Here is a 17,076-nt window from a genome sequence, read left to right as displayed (position 1 = left end):
GCGAGCAAGAGCAGCATCAGCTCCAGGGCCAGATGGAGTACCATACAAGCTCTACAAGAATGCACCGGATGTGTTACGCTTTCCATGGAAGCTCATGAGGGTGGTGTGGAAGAAGCAAACAATACCTAAGGCGTGGCAAAGGGCTGGCGGCATGCTAATACCTAAAGAAAAGGATGCGTCAGACATCAGCCAATTCCGGCCAATATCAACGTCAAGGGAAAAATCTTTTTCAGCATTGTATCACAAAGGCTGTCCACCTATCTGGTAAAAAACAAGTACATTGATACATCTGTACAGAAAGTAGGAACACCAGGATTTTCAGGGTGCTGGGAGCATACAAGCATGATCTAGCACCAGCTCATGGTGCCTACAATTTGGACTCCTTCCTCAAACAATGTGGCCACTGACCATTTATGAAGCCCCAATAACAACTGTGGAGAAGATGGAACGAACCATTACTTCATATGTGAAGAAATGGCTCGGTGTCCCGCGATGTCTATCTAACATCGGCCTCTACGGCAAAGGGGTCCTGGAACTACCTCTTACTAGTCTAACAGAGGAATACAAGACTCCAGATGACATTGAGGGACTCAAGATACAAGACCATCAGTGCTGCTGTGCCATCCCTGGTAACTGGCCGGAAGTGGACACCATCTGATGCATTACAGCAAGCTTCATCAGCGCTGAGGCACAAAGACATCGAGGGGCAAGTCCAGCAACGAAGAGGAGGCTTTGGCCTTACGACAAGTGAAGGCCACAACATCAGAGTGGAGGACATTGGTGGTCGAGGAGGTGCGGCGACAGGAGGAGGCCGCAAGAAGTGCAAAGGCGGTCTCTCTTGCCAAACAGGGGCAATGGATGCAGTGGGAAGGTGTGGAGCAGAGGAAGATAAGCTGGAAAGATTTATGGGAAATGGAAGCAAGCAAGATCAGCTTCATCATCAGAGCGACATATGATGTGCTTCCATCACCAAAGAACCTCCGTCAGTGGTACGGCGAGGATCCAACCTGTGCCTTCTGCCCAACTCCAGCGACCCTCAAACACATCATGGTAGGCTGCAAGACCAGCCTTACGCAAGGGAGATTCAACCCCCCCCCCACCGTATTGTTGATGGACGGCTAGCCTCCCCCCACCCCCTTGCTCCCTCTCCCACTTCCTGCATCTTATCCCATCTCTCCCCCTATCCCTTTCCAAGCCCGGCGCAGTCTAGGCCTGTGAAGGCTGTTTCATCATGAGCCGGGGATCCGGCCGAAGATTTCTGCCTTTTAATAAGGCAGTTTTTTCTTACCACTGTAACTTTTGCTGCTTTGCTAAAGTGCTCATGATGGATAGGCCTGATCTTTGTAACATAGCAATAAGTAAGGTATTTTACCTGCTTTTTGTAACATAACAATGAGTAAGGTATTTTTACCTGCTCTTTTGTAATGTTAAAAGACAAAGAGTAAGGTACTTTACCTGCTTTTTGTAAAGTGTCTCGAGATAACACTTGTTATGAGTTGACGCTATACAAATAAAAATTGATTGAGTGATTGATTGATACACCTGGCGGCATAATCAGGTACTAATGTTGAGCGTCTACCACTCTCAACAACTCAACGAATGTCGTGAAATGCTCCCCACCTATTGGCACAAACGATTTCTTAAACATCACGTCCTGTGTATTTCATTCTTCGCTGAACTTAGTTATCATTTTTATGAATTTGTTATAGCCTAAGTGAGCAGAAGCCTAGAATAGCAATTTATTGCCACTATTTTAATTCGACATATTAACAAGAATCGCAGCGACGACGTGCTTTTTTTTTAATTTATAAAAGTTATTTTTAAAATATAAAAAATAAACGTGTAAATATAACTGTAAAACATACCGTTTTCCATAGACTGTACATATTACTCTTGACAGTCTATGATATTACTTCGATAACTTCCCAAGAAAACGAGAGACCCCGGCCGACGGATGTGACGTAAATGTGACGACAGCCTCTTCCGCTCTCTTTTCGTTGAGGCTCAGCTAGCGGCCGGGTGGGTACACGTTTGGTCTAGTACTTATTACTCGATTTTTAGCAGAATTCATCATGTTAAATGCCAAAAAAACATCACACAAGTAATTATTCGGGGCATTTATCGTATATTAAGTAACACTGACCCCCAGGTTTAAGGCAGGGGGTAAAGTAAAATGTGATTTAGCAGCACGCTAACGTTACGCATGTGGCGAGGCCCCGCAGACTTCCATGTTGTAACGTTGAAGTAGCTAACACCCGAAGTTACTCACTAAAAGCCTCCTAAATCTTTAATGTTTAGCTAAATTAGTACATTATAAAATTTTACCACCTCATCCTTAATGAAATTTGATGGCATAGGACCATCGGTGGCGTGATTTTTAAACACGTCAGCATCTATTTTCTCGGTCAGCTTGGTAGCTTAAGCTAAGCAGACTTTAACTAACATCAGTTTTCTGTCTCAGTCTGTAAACATGCAGATCTTCGTGAAGACGTTGACGGGGAAAACCATCACCCTCGAGGTTGAGCCCAGCGATACTATTGAAAATGTCAAGGCAAAGATCCAAGACAAGGAAGGTAAGCTGTCACATTTACCTGAAAGTATATCACTTAACACCAAACTTTGTATTTTATATTCCCATTTTAAAGTTGCATGTAGTCCTCTGGCTCGTTTGTTGACACTCTCATCATACCTTTTTGTTTTTTTTAATTAATTTGGCATTAAATAAATGGTTAGATAAAACGGGTATAATAAATGTCAGTCTGTATTAAATCCATAATTGTCATTTTGTCATTAGTCTTAGTTAGTTTAGTCCCCTTCACTTTAATGTCTTCACATGTTTGTTGTTAAATGTGGTGTGTTAAAGTTTTGTTGTGTTTCCAGGAATTCCTCCTGATCAGCAGCGTTTGATCTTCGCTGGCAAACAGTTGGAAGATGGACGCACACTGTCTGACTACAACATCCAGAAAGGTAAGTTTTCAAACACTTGAATCTATCAAATGTGTCAGTAAGTCAAAGACAGCTGTCTTGTTAGACCTCGAGTGAGAAATATTTGTGAGGATGTGTATATATGTGTATATATATGTATTTAGAGACATGTATAAACAGGCAGGAATGGGAACACAACACAGGCAGGTGAGTGGGAACTTGTGGGCAGGCTTGGGAACATACAGCCTCTGAATAATTTGTGTTTAGAGTTTCTCCTTGTATTTTTTCCCCATTGCCTGTTTCTGTTTTAATTTGAAATAAAATAAAAACAGAGTGAGAAATATTTAGTTACAAAAGCTTAAACAAGTTGTCTATAACTTAAGGATGATAATGTAACCATTATGTGTGACTTAAATAATCAAATGTAATGAGTCCTATAAGTGCAGTGTACTTGTTTAGTGTTAAGATAATGTTTGGAAAGGCTTTCTTTTGTTCCGTTTGTGGATGTGATTGAACTAAGTCACTCATTTGGCTTCACTTCCCTCTAGAATCCACTCTGCATCTGGTTCTGCGTCTGCGTGGTGGCATCATTGAGCCTTCTCTCAGACAGCTGGCCCAGAAGTACAACTGCGACAAGATGATCTGCCGCAAGTAAGTTGGGAATATAATCATAACCAACTGTCTTAGTATTACTGTGGCATTTCTACTTTCATAAAACCATGAAGCGCTAGATTAAAAGGTTCAGACAAGACCTCTGTAAATAGCACCATATGAGGAGTTTCTTTTGCCAGTGCTTTCACCAGAATTTCCAAAAACTGTATAAACAAGTTTTGACTTTGAGAGCTTTTATGTTTGGAGTTGACACCAGAACACTTCGTTTTCAGGTGCTATGCCCGTCTGCATCCTCGTGCTGTCAACTGCCGCAAGAAGAAGTGTGGACACACCAACAACCTTCGCCCCAAGAAGAAGCTGAAGTAGACGTTTTACGGAATCGGCTGTCTATGCCATTTTGTGTTAAAATAAATTTGAGAAAATGGTGCTGCTTGTCTGATTTGGATTATTTATCGCAAGTTAAATCTTTTGGGCTGAATGTTTTTTCTTTAAAAGCATGAAAAGGTGCAACGTCCGACTGAACTAGATGAGATGGACAGGTACAGCTGAAGTTACTGTTTATCAAATGTTCCCAAATTAAAATATCCTAATGAGATGACTGGGCAGTGAAGGAAGTCAGAGGTCTGTTTTGAAGAAGTCTTCTCTAAGGGATCTTGGTAATTCAGTAAACCTGAGTTCAACTTTAAATTTGGCACCAAACTGTTTGTCAGCCTTGAATCCACTGGACTGTGAAGCAGAACAAAATAAATGTCTACAGTGCATGATTAACATTACACTAAAGAAAACAAATGCCAGAAGAGGCTGCACTCTGCCAATACTACGACACTGAAAGCACCACTGCCTATCATCTATGCTCATAGAATTTCAATGCACTTCCTACCACCTGCACTCTTACCAGTGCTGCAACATATTACATTGTCAACGCAATCTGCAGTGTTCTTATCAGCCTGATCTTCCGATCATTCTTGGAAAATTAAAATGCCTAGGAAAAAGTATCAAACATAATATGCACATCATTCTGAATTTAATTTACACAAAACAACCTTTCTTACAGAAAAGACCACAGCCGTGACTTTGCATGACTGATTTTTAATGTTAAACACATCTGTACAAATATAAGGACTTCATCTAGCATTGTCATATCCCATAGAAACACCTGCTCTCAAATTCAGTGGGACTTGAGCTCAGAGACGCCCATGAACATTTGAACTACTTCAATGAAACTATCCTGAACTAACTAGTATTCTGAGGTATTTGAAGTCTCACTGTAAGGTCAAATGTTTTCCACAGTGAGCGAAGAGCAGTTACACTCAGGCTAAATTAAATAATCTAATGGAGATGAACTTCAGCATCATACAGGAATTGTGTTATTCCAGTTTACAGTTGTGCATCTTTGGTACTGCATTCTCTCAAAGCTGACTGGTTGTTTAAAAAAAGGCCTTATTCCAGTGTGTTAAGGGAGAAGACCAACCACAGATGTTCCAACACAACGTTTGATGCTGTTTATTGTTTTGTTCTTTTGTGGTGTGAAAAACATCCTTCCACAGCCCACTAATCATGCTTCAGCTGGTGATTCACTACATTGCCCAGAATGCTGTCTTAATAGCTCCCCAATATATTCAAATACAGATAACAAAAAGAACAGAATAAAGATTGTTTGCCATTTGCAGCTATAACCATTTCTAAAGATGCAACAAACAAATTGGTGGCACAATTGTAACATTTTTCAACAACAGGTACCGACATCATTTCAATTATTTAAAGTGGAGTTCTCTATTAATCAGTTTCGGATAGACAATAATGCTGAATATATAATTCACATTATTTTATGGAGTAAAACGCAAACAGCGTACCTTAAAGAAGTACATGTGGTGTTACTACTCTTTAGTAAAATAATTTAATACATTATTGATTCTGGGGAAAAAGGGGGCTGAAATATAGAGGTATTTCTTGCTTCTGGTTTCTGTGCTTGGATGAACTAATCTTGATGTTTGCACAGTATTAGTGTACTTTTCTTACACTCTGGAAAAAGGCTGCTGTGAAGTCAGTGTTCCTAACATTAACGGTGAGGAGCTCATGCTGAGGCTGGTTGCAATCATAATCTAATCAATGGTAAAGAAAACATCTATGATTAAGTTGTAAAGTTGAAGAAACAGGCTGTACAGGTCCCTCATTACCACCAGATTACTTGTATTATATGATCAGGCATCTATGCTTTATTTTATTGCTAGTTTAATGTCATTGCACACAGCAGCTGATGTCAGAACTCTCAGATTGTGTAGTAACTTGTCAAAACTATTGAAACTTCAACAGTAAACCTCTATGTAATTAATAGATAAACCAGTAATATTATAACTTTTTACAACTATTTTAGCGAACAAATCCAACGTAAGCATTTATAGAAGAAGGTACAAGCCTTTCATTTCAAAGCTATAATGCTAATTACTAAAGCTAAGGTAATAATGGAATACAACTACATTATGTGGTAGTTTTCATTTACTGGTAAATATCTCATTATGACCTGTTTGAATCATATTTTGACGTATTATTATGATCCTAGCAGTTACAGCATCATCAGCTGTGAAGGCCTGCACCTTATTTGTTCCTATATTACGGTCATGAGAAGAAATCAATAACTCATCTGGGGTTGAGAAGTAAAGATCGATAGCTACTGTGCATCAGAGGTTCACATACAAAGCTGACCAACAAGTCAATTTAGTACCAACTTACTAAAACTACTGCAATTGTGCTTTATAAGTCGATTTAGTCTCAGGTTCCACACTCTCTCTCTCTCTCTTTCTCTCTCTCACACACTCACACACACACACACACACACACACACACACACACACACACGCACACGGCTTCACAGTTCTTGGCAGGTTCGGGGCATCTGCAGAGCTCATGCATCGCTCTCTTTGTGATCTATGCCCTGCGTATTTGCTGAGCCTGTATCTATGGTTTTTATTACTGTTATGTTAAAATGATAAGTGTTAGAAATGCTGCAAAAAGAAATACATAAAGTGGAACTGCATCCTTTAGTGAACAATGTCAAATGTAAACAAAATTAAACTTGGCACAAACAACAAGTGCAATCTCAGGTTCAACAACATTAGGGCGGAAAAGCATCGTCACTTTCTGCAGTAACACATCCGGACCTTTCCTTCACATACTGATCTGTCTGTCAGTGTGGTGTTTAGCAGCAAGTTAGCCACAACATATTGTTGATTTCACACCTCAAGCGTGAATGTAACCCATCAATGAACAGGAGTAATAGTGTGTGAAAAAGAGCAGTCCTCCTCAAACAGAAACAAAACCCATTGGTACGCTGGCGATCCTCAGAGGACAGAAAGTGAGCAGGTTGTTGCAATTGTTTGTTGATGATCCGGCTGCTGTGAGGCCAGTCCAAGCTGCTGATGTAGATTACTTTTATTCAGGGTCTTTGTCTCAATGTGTCCTTAAGACCCAACTCTCTTTGGGTGCATCTCCACAGTGTTAAAGGAAGGATTGCACCACTACGGCTCAGGATTGTTACTGTGCAAAAGCAGACATTTTACATGGATATCATTTTTACTAGTTGTCTTAACATAAAGTTACTTCTGATATCTATAATTTCATGGAATAATGCACATCTAAAAGCATTGGTCTTACCGGAATATATACTGTACTATGTGGTGGCCACAGGCTGTAACTGTCATGTGTTGAAGCCAAACTGCAGAAACAAACATTGACATGTCTACAAATGTCCAACAACATAGAAAAAAAAAAGGATTTAGCACAGTTTTTTTGGTAGGAGTTATTAGCCCATAAAACATCTCACATCCTGCTGTTACTAGACTGAAGTTTAACTGAGACAAGACGTCTAGGTCTGCTGTAAAAAACAAACCAAAAAAAAACAGAGCAGCACAAGCTTTTATTTAACACGTCAAGGCTTTTGATCTCGTGTTCTTAACTTCTTTCAGAGCTTTATTGCATCTATTTCCACTATAATTCAATGAGAGTAAGTACTGTGGGTTGTGTTAAGAAAAAACAAAAAAATATACTAACAAACAAGTACCGGTATTTGATATTTCGCTACCTTTTGAAACAACAATCTACTTTTGCAGAGTAACAAGCTTATTATTACTTTTGGTGCAAATCCTGTTTTAAAGGTAAGCTGTGTAGTTTTGCAATTAATAAACTATTTTCTCAGTATAATAAACATAAATGATAAGACCATCACTGCAGCCACTTCTCTGCCTGATGCATTGTGAATCCATCAGGTGACATTTAGAAAAAAATCTGAATTGCTATGGCAACAAAAAGAGCAGGAGGGCGCTGTTGCTCCAAAGACAACGGATCTTCAGCTTTCAGAGTTTGCAGTGATGGCAGATGTAGAAAAGAGTGAAACACTGGTGTAAAAATCTTCCTTTCCTCATCAGGTGTAGAAGAGTTAAAGGTCATGCAGCTGCTTGAAGTGTGATACGGACAAAACAAGTAGCAGTGTTTGAGTGTACTGTTTGAGATAATCATAACAAGGTTGCAGTTTAACTTAATCAATGATTTATTCTGCAGACAGCACCTTTGAGAGGATTCTGATATCTGCTGTATACCAGCACTGATCATAAAAAACAGATCTGTGAAGGTAAACACCTGTACTTTCTCCTCCGTATTGCTTCGACTTCTGCTCTGCTCAAACCTCGGGATAACACAATGCAAGTGCAACCTGTGCTGACTGTGGAGATGCAGCCCAATTTCTGCTGCTGCAGCTACTTGTCGATGAGTTTTGCCAGGCTCTGTTTCAGGTCTTTAAGGTCGCAGATTTTGACGTCCAGAACCTCGATGACTCGTCGGACCTCACCCTCCGCCTGCTCCCGCTCTTCCTCGCTGGAGGCGAGCGTCTTCTCAGCACTCTGGACCTGATCCTCTAACTCACTGTTTCGTCTCTCCAGGTCCTGCAGACACATGTTAATACAGTTGTTTTATCTGGATGTATTTCAAAGTGACTGCATAGATTTGTTGATGTTGTGCATTACTTTTTATTCTATTCTGAAAATTGAAAGAGCAACCAATGCAAGTAAGGCACCTGGGAAGTAAATGATTCTCTCTGCAGGATTAAACAAATGCTAAATTCCTTGTGTGGCAGTTTACTGCAATACAACTTTCTTCCCACAAACTTTTTATCTATGTATTTATTTAATATTTATTTAACATGAAAAACATTTTTGGGTTTAAAAAATCAATTTTAAAGAGTTTCCTGACCACAACTGGAAAGAGCATAGTTAACAACGTTTTTGACAAACAAGTCATACATTTAAAGTTTTCAGTTAAACTGGCAGTATGCAATCGTGTGTGTTTCCCACTGGCATGGTCCATTAAAATAACCAAAACAGATTGAATCCAATTGAATTGAACTACTTTGTTTTCTTGTTATTTTTGTTTGCTCTTTCAGTGCTGTTGTTCTTGGTGTAGGACAGCTTTTAATGTTTTGCTGAGGAGTGGTGGGGAGCTAGTCTGGGACTGGGGCACACTGTACAGAGCATGTTCTAAATAGGTCAAGTGTGAGATGTAGAAGATCAAGTTTTCTGTGTCTGATGAGGGCAACATATGTTGTTTCCTTTATTTTACACTTTAACTTTATGAGAGGGGTCAGTGTTGGCCAGATAATTGGGTCTCGTAAACCTAGTGTGGCCCGCAGGTTAGGGGTTAACTGTTTCAAACTATTTAACCAGCAAATTGAAATGTGTTAGAATGTGCTGTATGAGTTTATTTTGCATGGCAAATATACCAATGAATAGATTATAGAATGAACACAAGGACAGTGAAGGTCACATATTGATTTACATAATTGAAGACTGACACCCCCATTTAAAATGATGAAAGACCTCATAAAGGCTATGCAATATGCATCAGGTGTAACCTCCAGTAGTAACAATGGAAAATCAGTACAATTTGTTTTCTCCTTGAAGTCTTCAGTTCACCTGTAGCTGTACTGAGTCTGTGCTGCAGGTCTGAGCTGTGCTACGACTCTCATAGTTATGTAATCAGAGCTGTGGCTCTCCATCAGTGGACTGTGTTGCTGTGTGGGGTTTAGAGAACAACAGATAACAGCATGTGTGATGGTCAGCATGATGAAAAACTAAGAATTGTTTTGCTTCAAAACAAATTGAGAATGATGTTATAAAGATATGACACCACTTTTAAATTAGCTGCAAAGTAGAAACCAGTAAAGCCACTAGTTCTAGTATAGTAGTCCAAGATAATGTTAGCAAAAACAAAAGGATTGCACTGACCCATCAGTAGCACCTTTAAGTCCAATTCATTAAGAAGTGAAAGTCTATCTAAGAGAGAAATTCCTGAGTGTGAAGATGTTGGAACAAAAGGTTTAGAAGTTTTTCTCCTTACGGATGACATAAAAAATGTAATACAAAGGATTTTTAAGTATTTATCAATCCCACGGCTTATTGACAGTATATATTTAAAATGTAAGGTTGTTCATTTAAATATTTGTCTGATGTTTCTGAATAATGTGAGTGGTACAGAAAAGGGATTTGTTGGTTTCTCAACAACCCTTCTCTAACCCTTTCAATGAAGTTCTAAACTTTTAATGGTCTGTTCACTGCCAACCTAGCCTAACTAATAAACTAACACATCGTTAGCTTCATGTTTATTGTTGTGTATTAATATCTCTTGTTGCTGTATTATTTGTAAATAATAATCCTGTGAAGAAAAATGTTTAAATCATGTATGGAGTGTACAGTTTGTTCTCCAGGTGTGCATATCATCACTTGATCGTGAATACATTTCGAGCAGATTCAGCTCCCTGTTCAGTTCAGTTTACTTGTAAAGCAAAGTTACTCCGACTGAGCGCTCCAGTTTTACTGAAAAGAGAAACAACATCCGCTGCCTGTCGTCAGCTCACCTGCAGTCTCTGCATGGCCTCCTCTCTCTCCTTCTCTAGCTCACCCACATCTGTTTTCTTGCTCTGTAGATTGTGTATTTCCTGAAAATACAAACACATCAAACTGTCAGAACATCGTGTTCACACCACCCTCCTACACATCCACTGCCCCTGTCTGTCAGCACATAGAACATTTATATCTTGATTTGCACTATAATGAAGACGATGCTTTCTTTATAAACCAGGCTGCTGATGAGACTGGGGGGACACCATGATGTTTAGAGTAAGAACAGGGGGATTCAGCCCCCCTGGGGGAACGCTTACAAACGTGACAAATTTAGCTGCCAAGAGCGGAACTTTTCTAAATGACAGGTGTAACATGGTTATGAAAATTAAACTCAGCAGAAAGCTGCTTTAAGGAACATTTCACTGTAATCTCCATTGTGTTTGCCAAGAAGACATTTGATGGACATTAAGTTGGCTCATAGAGGCAAAACATTTTCTCAAGGTGGTGTGTCAAAAAGTCTTTATACAGCAGGCTTAGAAAACGGCAATGAAGGTGAGTCAGAGAACACTGATTTCATTTAACATGTAGGCGGCAGCTCTGGACGTCTGCAGGATTTATTTCTGTGACATTCTTTCTAAGACGCTCTCCGTCTGACCAATCCTGTGATTCAACAGGAAAGGACTGAGCCTCAAAGATAAATTATGTTCTGAGTAGAAAGATGAAACCAAAGAGCACAAATAGAAGCCAAAAAAGTCATCGCCTTCTGTAGCGTCGGCTTTAATTTTCCAACAGTATGCATGGAGATAATAGATTAGATAAAAACAAGGTTATTGAAGCAGAAAGATCTGGTTAAAAACCTTCAAATGATTCAGGGAACAAATACTCAAAGTGGCACTTTCACAAAGAAAGTACTTCCCTATCAGAGCAGATTTTCAGACCAAAACAAACGCTCTCCTTGGAACCATCTCCTTTATCCTTCTTCTCCATCCTCCCCTCCTGCATCCACACGTCCCCTGACTCTCCTTCCTGCTTCACCTTAAGTATCTCAAATTTGTTGTTATCTGTTCGTCTTTTTAGGCCAAATAATATATTTTCTTAGTTTTGGAAAGTCTGTTGGTTCTCCTTCAGTTGTACTCTTGTGAAAATTATTATGCCCCAAGAAACAACATCCCTGAGTGGGCGGAGCCACCTCTCTCCCCCACCTGGTGGCAGGGCTTACAATCGGAGAGGGAGGGGTTAACAAGAAAAAAAAAACACCTCTAAGTGACACATGAACATGCTGAAGGAAGTGTTGTCTCCTCAGTGTGAACATAGAGCTGAAAGCTTGCCAATGTTCTCTATAGGACAGTCATTAGATTTGGACGGTGTGTATCACAGTATGCAGTGAGCTGGTGTCTTGCCTGGTCTTTAGCGCTCAGCAGGACTTCCAGCTCCTCCATAGAGCGGCTCAGCTCCTCTCCACTGGTCTGGACGGCAGAAGGATGGCCCAGCTGGGCCTCCAGCTCCGCCACCTAAAACACACACACACACACAGTTAATACATACTTTATTTTAAGGCAAACTTCAATCTAACATATCCATGAGGACAATGTTCTCTGTAGATGTTAAGGGTAATACATGTTTAGAGTTGATTTTAGATCTTTTTAAATTACAGTTTTATTAAGTATTAAACACATGAACAATTTGACAATTTGAAATGAAGGTTGCGCCAACGTTAGCACATTTAATCTTTACATAATGAATATTTTTATCTATTTTTCAAAACAAAAGACAAAACATTCATACACCACGAAGCAAAGTTAGCACAACATTGTGCTCAAAACCAAAGATCTGGGTCAAGTCATAAAACAGGTTAAAAAAAACATGGTGGAGCTACTGAGAAACTAACATCTACATCACTGAAACATGCAGGGTAAAAAATAAACAACCCATCATAAAATAATGCAATATTTATGTATTATATAATTTATTATTAAAGAGGTTTTTTTTAAGCCTTTAAACAGGTGGAATTTATTGTTTAATATTTAAAGGGTGCAGGGTGTGTACTTAGAGAAGAAGCAGCCACTGTAAAAGCTTTGTCATCCCAGATTCAGCATCATCTGAGGAAATGGGGAGGTAACTTATCAGGAAACGTAGAGCAGGGGAGGAGGAGCCAGTGAAAGTCATGAGTTGCTGGAGGGATGTTGTCCCTGGTTTATTAACAAGCAGACGGAAAGATACACAAGTCATATCTAACATGACACAACACTAAATACAATGAATGAAGTCTCCCACGTAAACAAGAAGGTTCACTTTTGGAGCCCAACTGATAAAAGTAATCGGTAGACTAGATGTATAGAAAGAAAGAAAGAAAGAATGAAATAGTATATTGTATATATTTGACTCATCATTTGAAAATCACAAGTTTTCTGTACTGCTTAGGCAACACAAAGCTCATTTCAATTTAATTGAATTTAATTGAAAGAAGGAGAGAGAGGGAGAGAAGAGAGAGAGGAAGAAAGAAAATGAAGGGCAGAATTGTAATGAGGAGAATGATGCACTGGGATCTTATTTCAGCCGTTTTAAAATGAAAAGGCTTTGAAATTATTATACAAAACTCATTTTCTACAACCAGAGAACAAAAATGACCCCTCAGTCCTTGTGAATGGAAATGAAAGCTTAGGGCAGCATCAACACACACAGAAACAAGGTTTCTATATGTTAAAAAGCTTTCTCTTGCCTTGAGATCTTTCATCAAATTTGCTGGAGGCAAATGACTTGGTGGAAAAAACATGAAAAAGGTTTTTCCAAATCTGACCCACTTCATTAACAGAAAGGCCAAAGAAGGACAGTGAGTGACAGTTTGACTAAAAAAGGGCAAACTGTTCAGCCTTTGAAGTCCGACCATGCTGTGATTTGAAGTTTGTGGTTCACAGAGTAACTGCTCAGTAATCCTTCAGGGCTTTGAAGCTCTGGAGAGTCTGAGCAAAACACAAACACAGCAGTGGTTGGAGGTTCGATTCTCCCTGGACTTCATTTACAACAAAAGAAAATCTATGTACTAATTTTTGCTTGCTCTGAGAAACATCGGATTAAGACAATAATCTAATTGTGTCTCGAGGGTCGAAACAACTTGTGCAGTTGAATTAGAGAATTGTGTTCATGTTGTTGTTGTGTCCTCTGAAAACATGGATACATTGTCAGGAATCTGTGTGTTTAAACGAGAGTGGTGTAACGTTACATTGCGTCTTTTTAGATAATGAAATAAAAAGGGTTTATATGACAGTCCTAATATTCTGAACACTGGACCAATTACATTAAACGGATCAAATAGTGTCACAAATCAGTGACTCGACTTTAGACATCACAGCTGACAGGATACTGTTGTTCTTTTACACAGTTATTTCTAATAACTAAATCACCTTAAATAAAGAGTTTAACATTTAACTTGTATCTGCACTTTAATCAAATGACTTTATTTTCAGCGCATCAAGTTTTTTTTTTTTTTATATAGTTTTTCGTAGTGCACTGTGATGGTGTAGTCACTAGTTTGGAGTTGTTGAGGTACTGGGACTAAACAAGTCATTGCATGGCCATACTAATTATTGTAGTTTTATAGACCCAACTCTTCCAGTGTCTAACTGTCAGATGAATCTATAATCGTATTCAGAGACGTTGTTGCAATGCTGCTCGCCCCCGTACCGACTGATAAAGGCTTTTCTTTGCAGAAAACTGAAAAATTCAAATAAGACACTTGAATAACTCTTGACCTCCTTATTGAAATGTTTTAAGTTGTTGATGCAGGAACAAACAATGCTTGTTTAATTTCACACTGGATATCTGCATCAGCTCAGTGTGTGTAATGTAAATCTGTGTTTGAATGGAGGCAGCATTTTCAGCACTTTACCATCTCCTCAGTATTTCCCACAGGCAATTTCAAAGTGGCTCTTTTATACATTCTACACTACGTCACATGACATCTAAGCCAAGCATCAGAAAAACCGCCGCAGGTTCAAGGGGGGTCCACGTGATCCAAGGGGAATCAACCCCTTCATATCCCACCGTATGTGACAGCATCTGTCCCCAGAGGCTCCACCTCCATGAATCGAGCTCCACATGAAGAGATCAAGCTGTAAAAACTCGGGTATCTATCCACATAAATATTCACAGCCATGTTTAATCTTTTTAGATTGACAGAAGAGTCAAAAAAACACAATGGCATTTTATATATTTATATATTAACGGTATGTATGGGAGGAGGGGCCTGAAAAAGGTCAAACAAACACAGAAAGAAAGAAAGAAAGAGAAAGAAAGAAAGATGGTGGCTGTCTAAGTCGAGCCCTGGCCTGTAAATGTATTATTTACTGTATTTTACAGTACAAGGAACGGCTCTCTGTAAAGGACGTTTCATGAATATACAGCAAGAAGTTTAGCTGTTAAAAAGAAAACTTTTAAACATTGAGACAAATATCAAGTGTCCCCTTTTCTTTCACTCAGCGTGTTCCCAGCTTAATACACTTTTAAAATCTTTCATTTCAAATCATATCCACCTATCACATGTGAGCATGACAGCACATACAGTTTAGGTTTTTAGAGCTGCAACCACTAATGTAAACATTTTGACAAACGACTTTGAAAGTGCATTTGACTGAATGGTGTCTGCCTCTAAAATAAAAAAGAAGATTTTCCATTTTATTTGTTATTTTTGACATTGAATCACTACTTCACATCTTTAGTGGGGGAAAACAAATTAGAAAAAACTTATAATGGAGTTTTTGTCTTATTTTAAGGTTTTACAGACTCAACAACTAATCAAGTTATCAATAAAATAAACTGTAAATAAATACATGGTTGGAGAACTTATACTTAATCCTTTTAAGGCAACAATCCCTTCAATAATGTTGAGAAGTAACCATTATAAATACACTTTTGAAATTGAATAACAGTAATTAATCAACATGTGGGTGTTTACAAAGAGTGTACAGTAAATCTGTACGGAATCCATAAAAGGACATGCACCCAAACATTTCTCTGTGAAAATGGTTCATTTGTTGTTTTCTTGAAATCTCATTTTATTAATCTTGTTATATTTGTACCTTGGTTCTGTGAAGAATGCATTGTTAATATTTTTTTTCCCTACAGTTTTAGAGCCATGTTGTTATTCACCTCCCTGTTGAACACGACAATCTCAAGATAACAAAGCTTGTATTCTTAAACACAAGAAATCTTCTTTTCAACCTGCAGAAATGCCTTAACGATTTTTTTTCCTTCTTTGATTGGTTTGTTTTCTTCACTGCCCTTTGTCAATACGGTTGCGTGATGTTATTTGAGTCTGCATTGCCTGCCACCAGCGGACAAGAAATCCAAATATATTTAACCAATGAACCCAGAAAACATCAGTGTCCAGCGTAAAGCTTAGTTAAGTTTTAAGGACTTTTCATAACAACATTTAAATGATTTGTTAGACAAGTAATCAAATAGTAATTAAATATAACATGCAACATTGAACAGGGTAACTAGTAATTTGTAACACATTCTATGTCACAGAAAACGTTCCCAGCATGCCATTCAATATATCTGGTGGTTTTAGATGATCGTAGGCTTAAAGGTGCAGATTACTGAGCAGGAACTCTTCAGGGCAATATTGGATTGTGTATGATTTCAAGTCAAACAAGACTTAAGAAATTAAATTTGATAATAGGTGCCATATTGATTTGAAGAAATTTTCAAATAACTTAATGATTGTGCTGCTTTGATGTCGGTTCAGTAACACCCTCTGAGCTCTCCGTCTTCAGCCAGCATGTGAGTGAGAGCTGGAGAGTCTACAAAATGTTTATCTATGGGATTGACTTTGCTTAGCGTCTGGAAATTTGATCTACATCCAAATATCACAGATGACAAAAAAATCCTCAAAAACACAAATAAAAAGATAAACAACACACACACACACACACTGAAACTCTGGCTCTGGATTCAAACAAACACTCCCGGTGTTTGTTGAACTTGAAGGAGTGATCGTGGTGCGTTTGTGTGCCTTATGACTGAGATTGATTCAGTATACTGAGACAGTATGGGTCATTAGAGATGCTTGTTAGAAGGTCTTGTTTTAAACTGTATACTTCTTAATATATCTTAATTAATGTTGGATGTACTTTGTTTTTGTTTTGTTTTAGTTATCTGTGTTCACTTACTGCTGGGAGAATGATTCTTACAAAGCACAGGAGGCTTTTAGTCAATTCTCCTTCACAGTTGCTTGAATTAAAAATATTGTAGGTGAATCTTAAACAAAAGATAAACAAATAAATTAATCATTCAGGGGCTACTTAGAACTTGGAACTGTTTCAGCAGGTGAATTAAGGGGACCTAAATCACCATGCACAAAATGGGCTACAACTACAGGTAATGTTGCAGTCTATTAACATGGAAAATTGCTTCCTAGCCCTTTTTTTGTTGCAATGTGGGCTTTTGTTTGATGCATGGACTCTGCAAGTAGCCTTTTGCTCTTCCCCCTTACCTCTAGGTAAGTTAAGAACACAAAATGTGACGGCTGCTTTATTCACATAAAAACAGAACAGGGGGTCAGAGCCAACCCAAAAACCTAAAAGATAAACCCAGAGTCATTCTGCTGTGCAGGAATGCAAACATGGCTGAAGCAGAGAGCGTGAAGAGGGAG

General features: G+C 38.7%; 2 protein-coding genes across 2 annotated transcripts in view; one reads left to right on the top strand and one right to left on the bottom strand.

Annotated features, from left to right (window-relative positions):
* Window positions 1-1,883: 1,883 nt before the first annotated feature.
* uba52 (ubiquitin A-52 residue ribosomal protein fusion product 1) lies at window positions 1,884-3,962 on the top strand. Its single transcript, XM_061034028.1, has 5 exons — window positions 1,884-2,019; window positions 2,462-2,573; window positions 2,881-2,967; window positions 3,474-3,576; window positions 3,810-3,962. Exons 2-5 carry the CDS (start codon window positions 2,471-2,473, stop codon window positions 3,901-3,903), a joined length of 387 nt encoding a protein of 128 aa, XP_060890011.1. The 5' UTR covers window positions 1,884-2,019; window positions 2,462-2,470; the 3' UTR covers window positions 3,904-3,962.
* A 644-nt stretch (window positions 3,963-4,606) lies between these two features.
* Window positions 4,607-17,076, bottom strand: part of homer3b (homer scaffold protein 3b) — a 50,112-nt gene continuing 37,642 nt past the window's right edge. The window contains exons 9-11 of the mRNA XM_061034016.1: window positions 11,825-11,935; window positions 10,439-10,519; window positions 4,607-8,471 (exon numbers count right to left, since the gene is read on the bottom strand). Of these exons, the coding sequence (XP_060889999.1) occupies window positions 8,286-8,471; window positions 10,439-10,519; window positions 11,825-11,935 (378 nt within the window). The 3' untranslated portion in view covers window positions 4,607-8,285. The remainder of the gene's footprint in view (window positions 8,472-10,438; window positions 10,520-11,824; window positions 11,936-17,076) is intronic.

This window comes from Labrus mixtus, chromosome 3, assembly GCF_963584025.1.
Source record: "Labrus mixtus chromosome 3, fLabMix1.1, whole genome shotgun sequence".
NCBI classification, from domain to species: domain Eukaryota; kingdom Metazoa; phylum Chordata; class Actinopteri; order Labriformes; family Labridae; genus Labrus; species Labrus mixtus.
This window is presented reverse-complemented; position numbering and strand designations above follow the sequence as displayed.

Bases quoted from the DNA above. Each gene is read 5' to 3' on its own strand.
- uba52 (XM_061034028.1), top strand. From the start codon at position 2,471: ATGCAGATCTTCGTGAAGACGTTGACGGGGAAAACCATCACCCTCGAG. The intron at 2,574-2,880 runs GTAAGCTGTCAC...TTGTGTTTCCAG, and splicing joins AAAGATCCAAGACAAGGAAG to GAATTCCTCCTGATCAGCAG. The intron at 3,577-3,809 runs GTAAGTTGGGAA...CTTCGTTTTCAG, and splicing joins GACAAGATGATCTGCCGCAA to GTGCTATGCCCGTCTGCATC.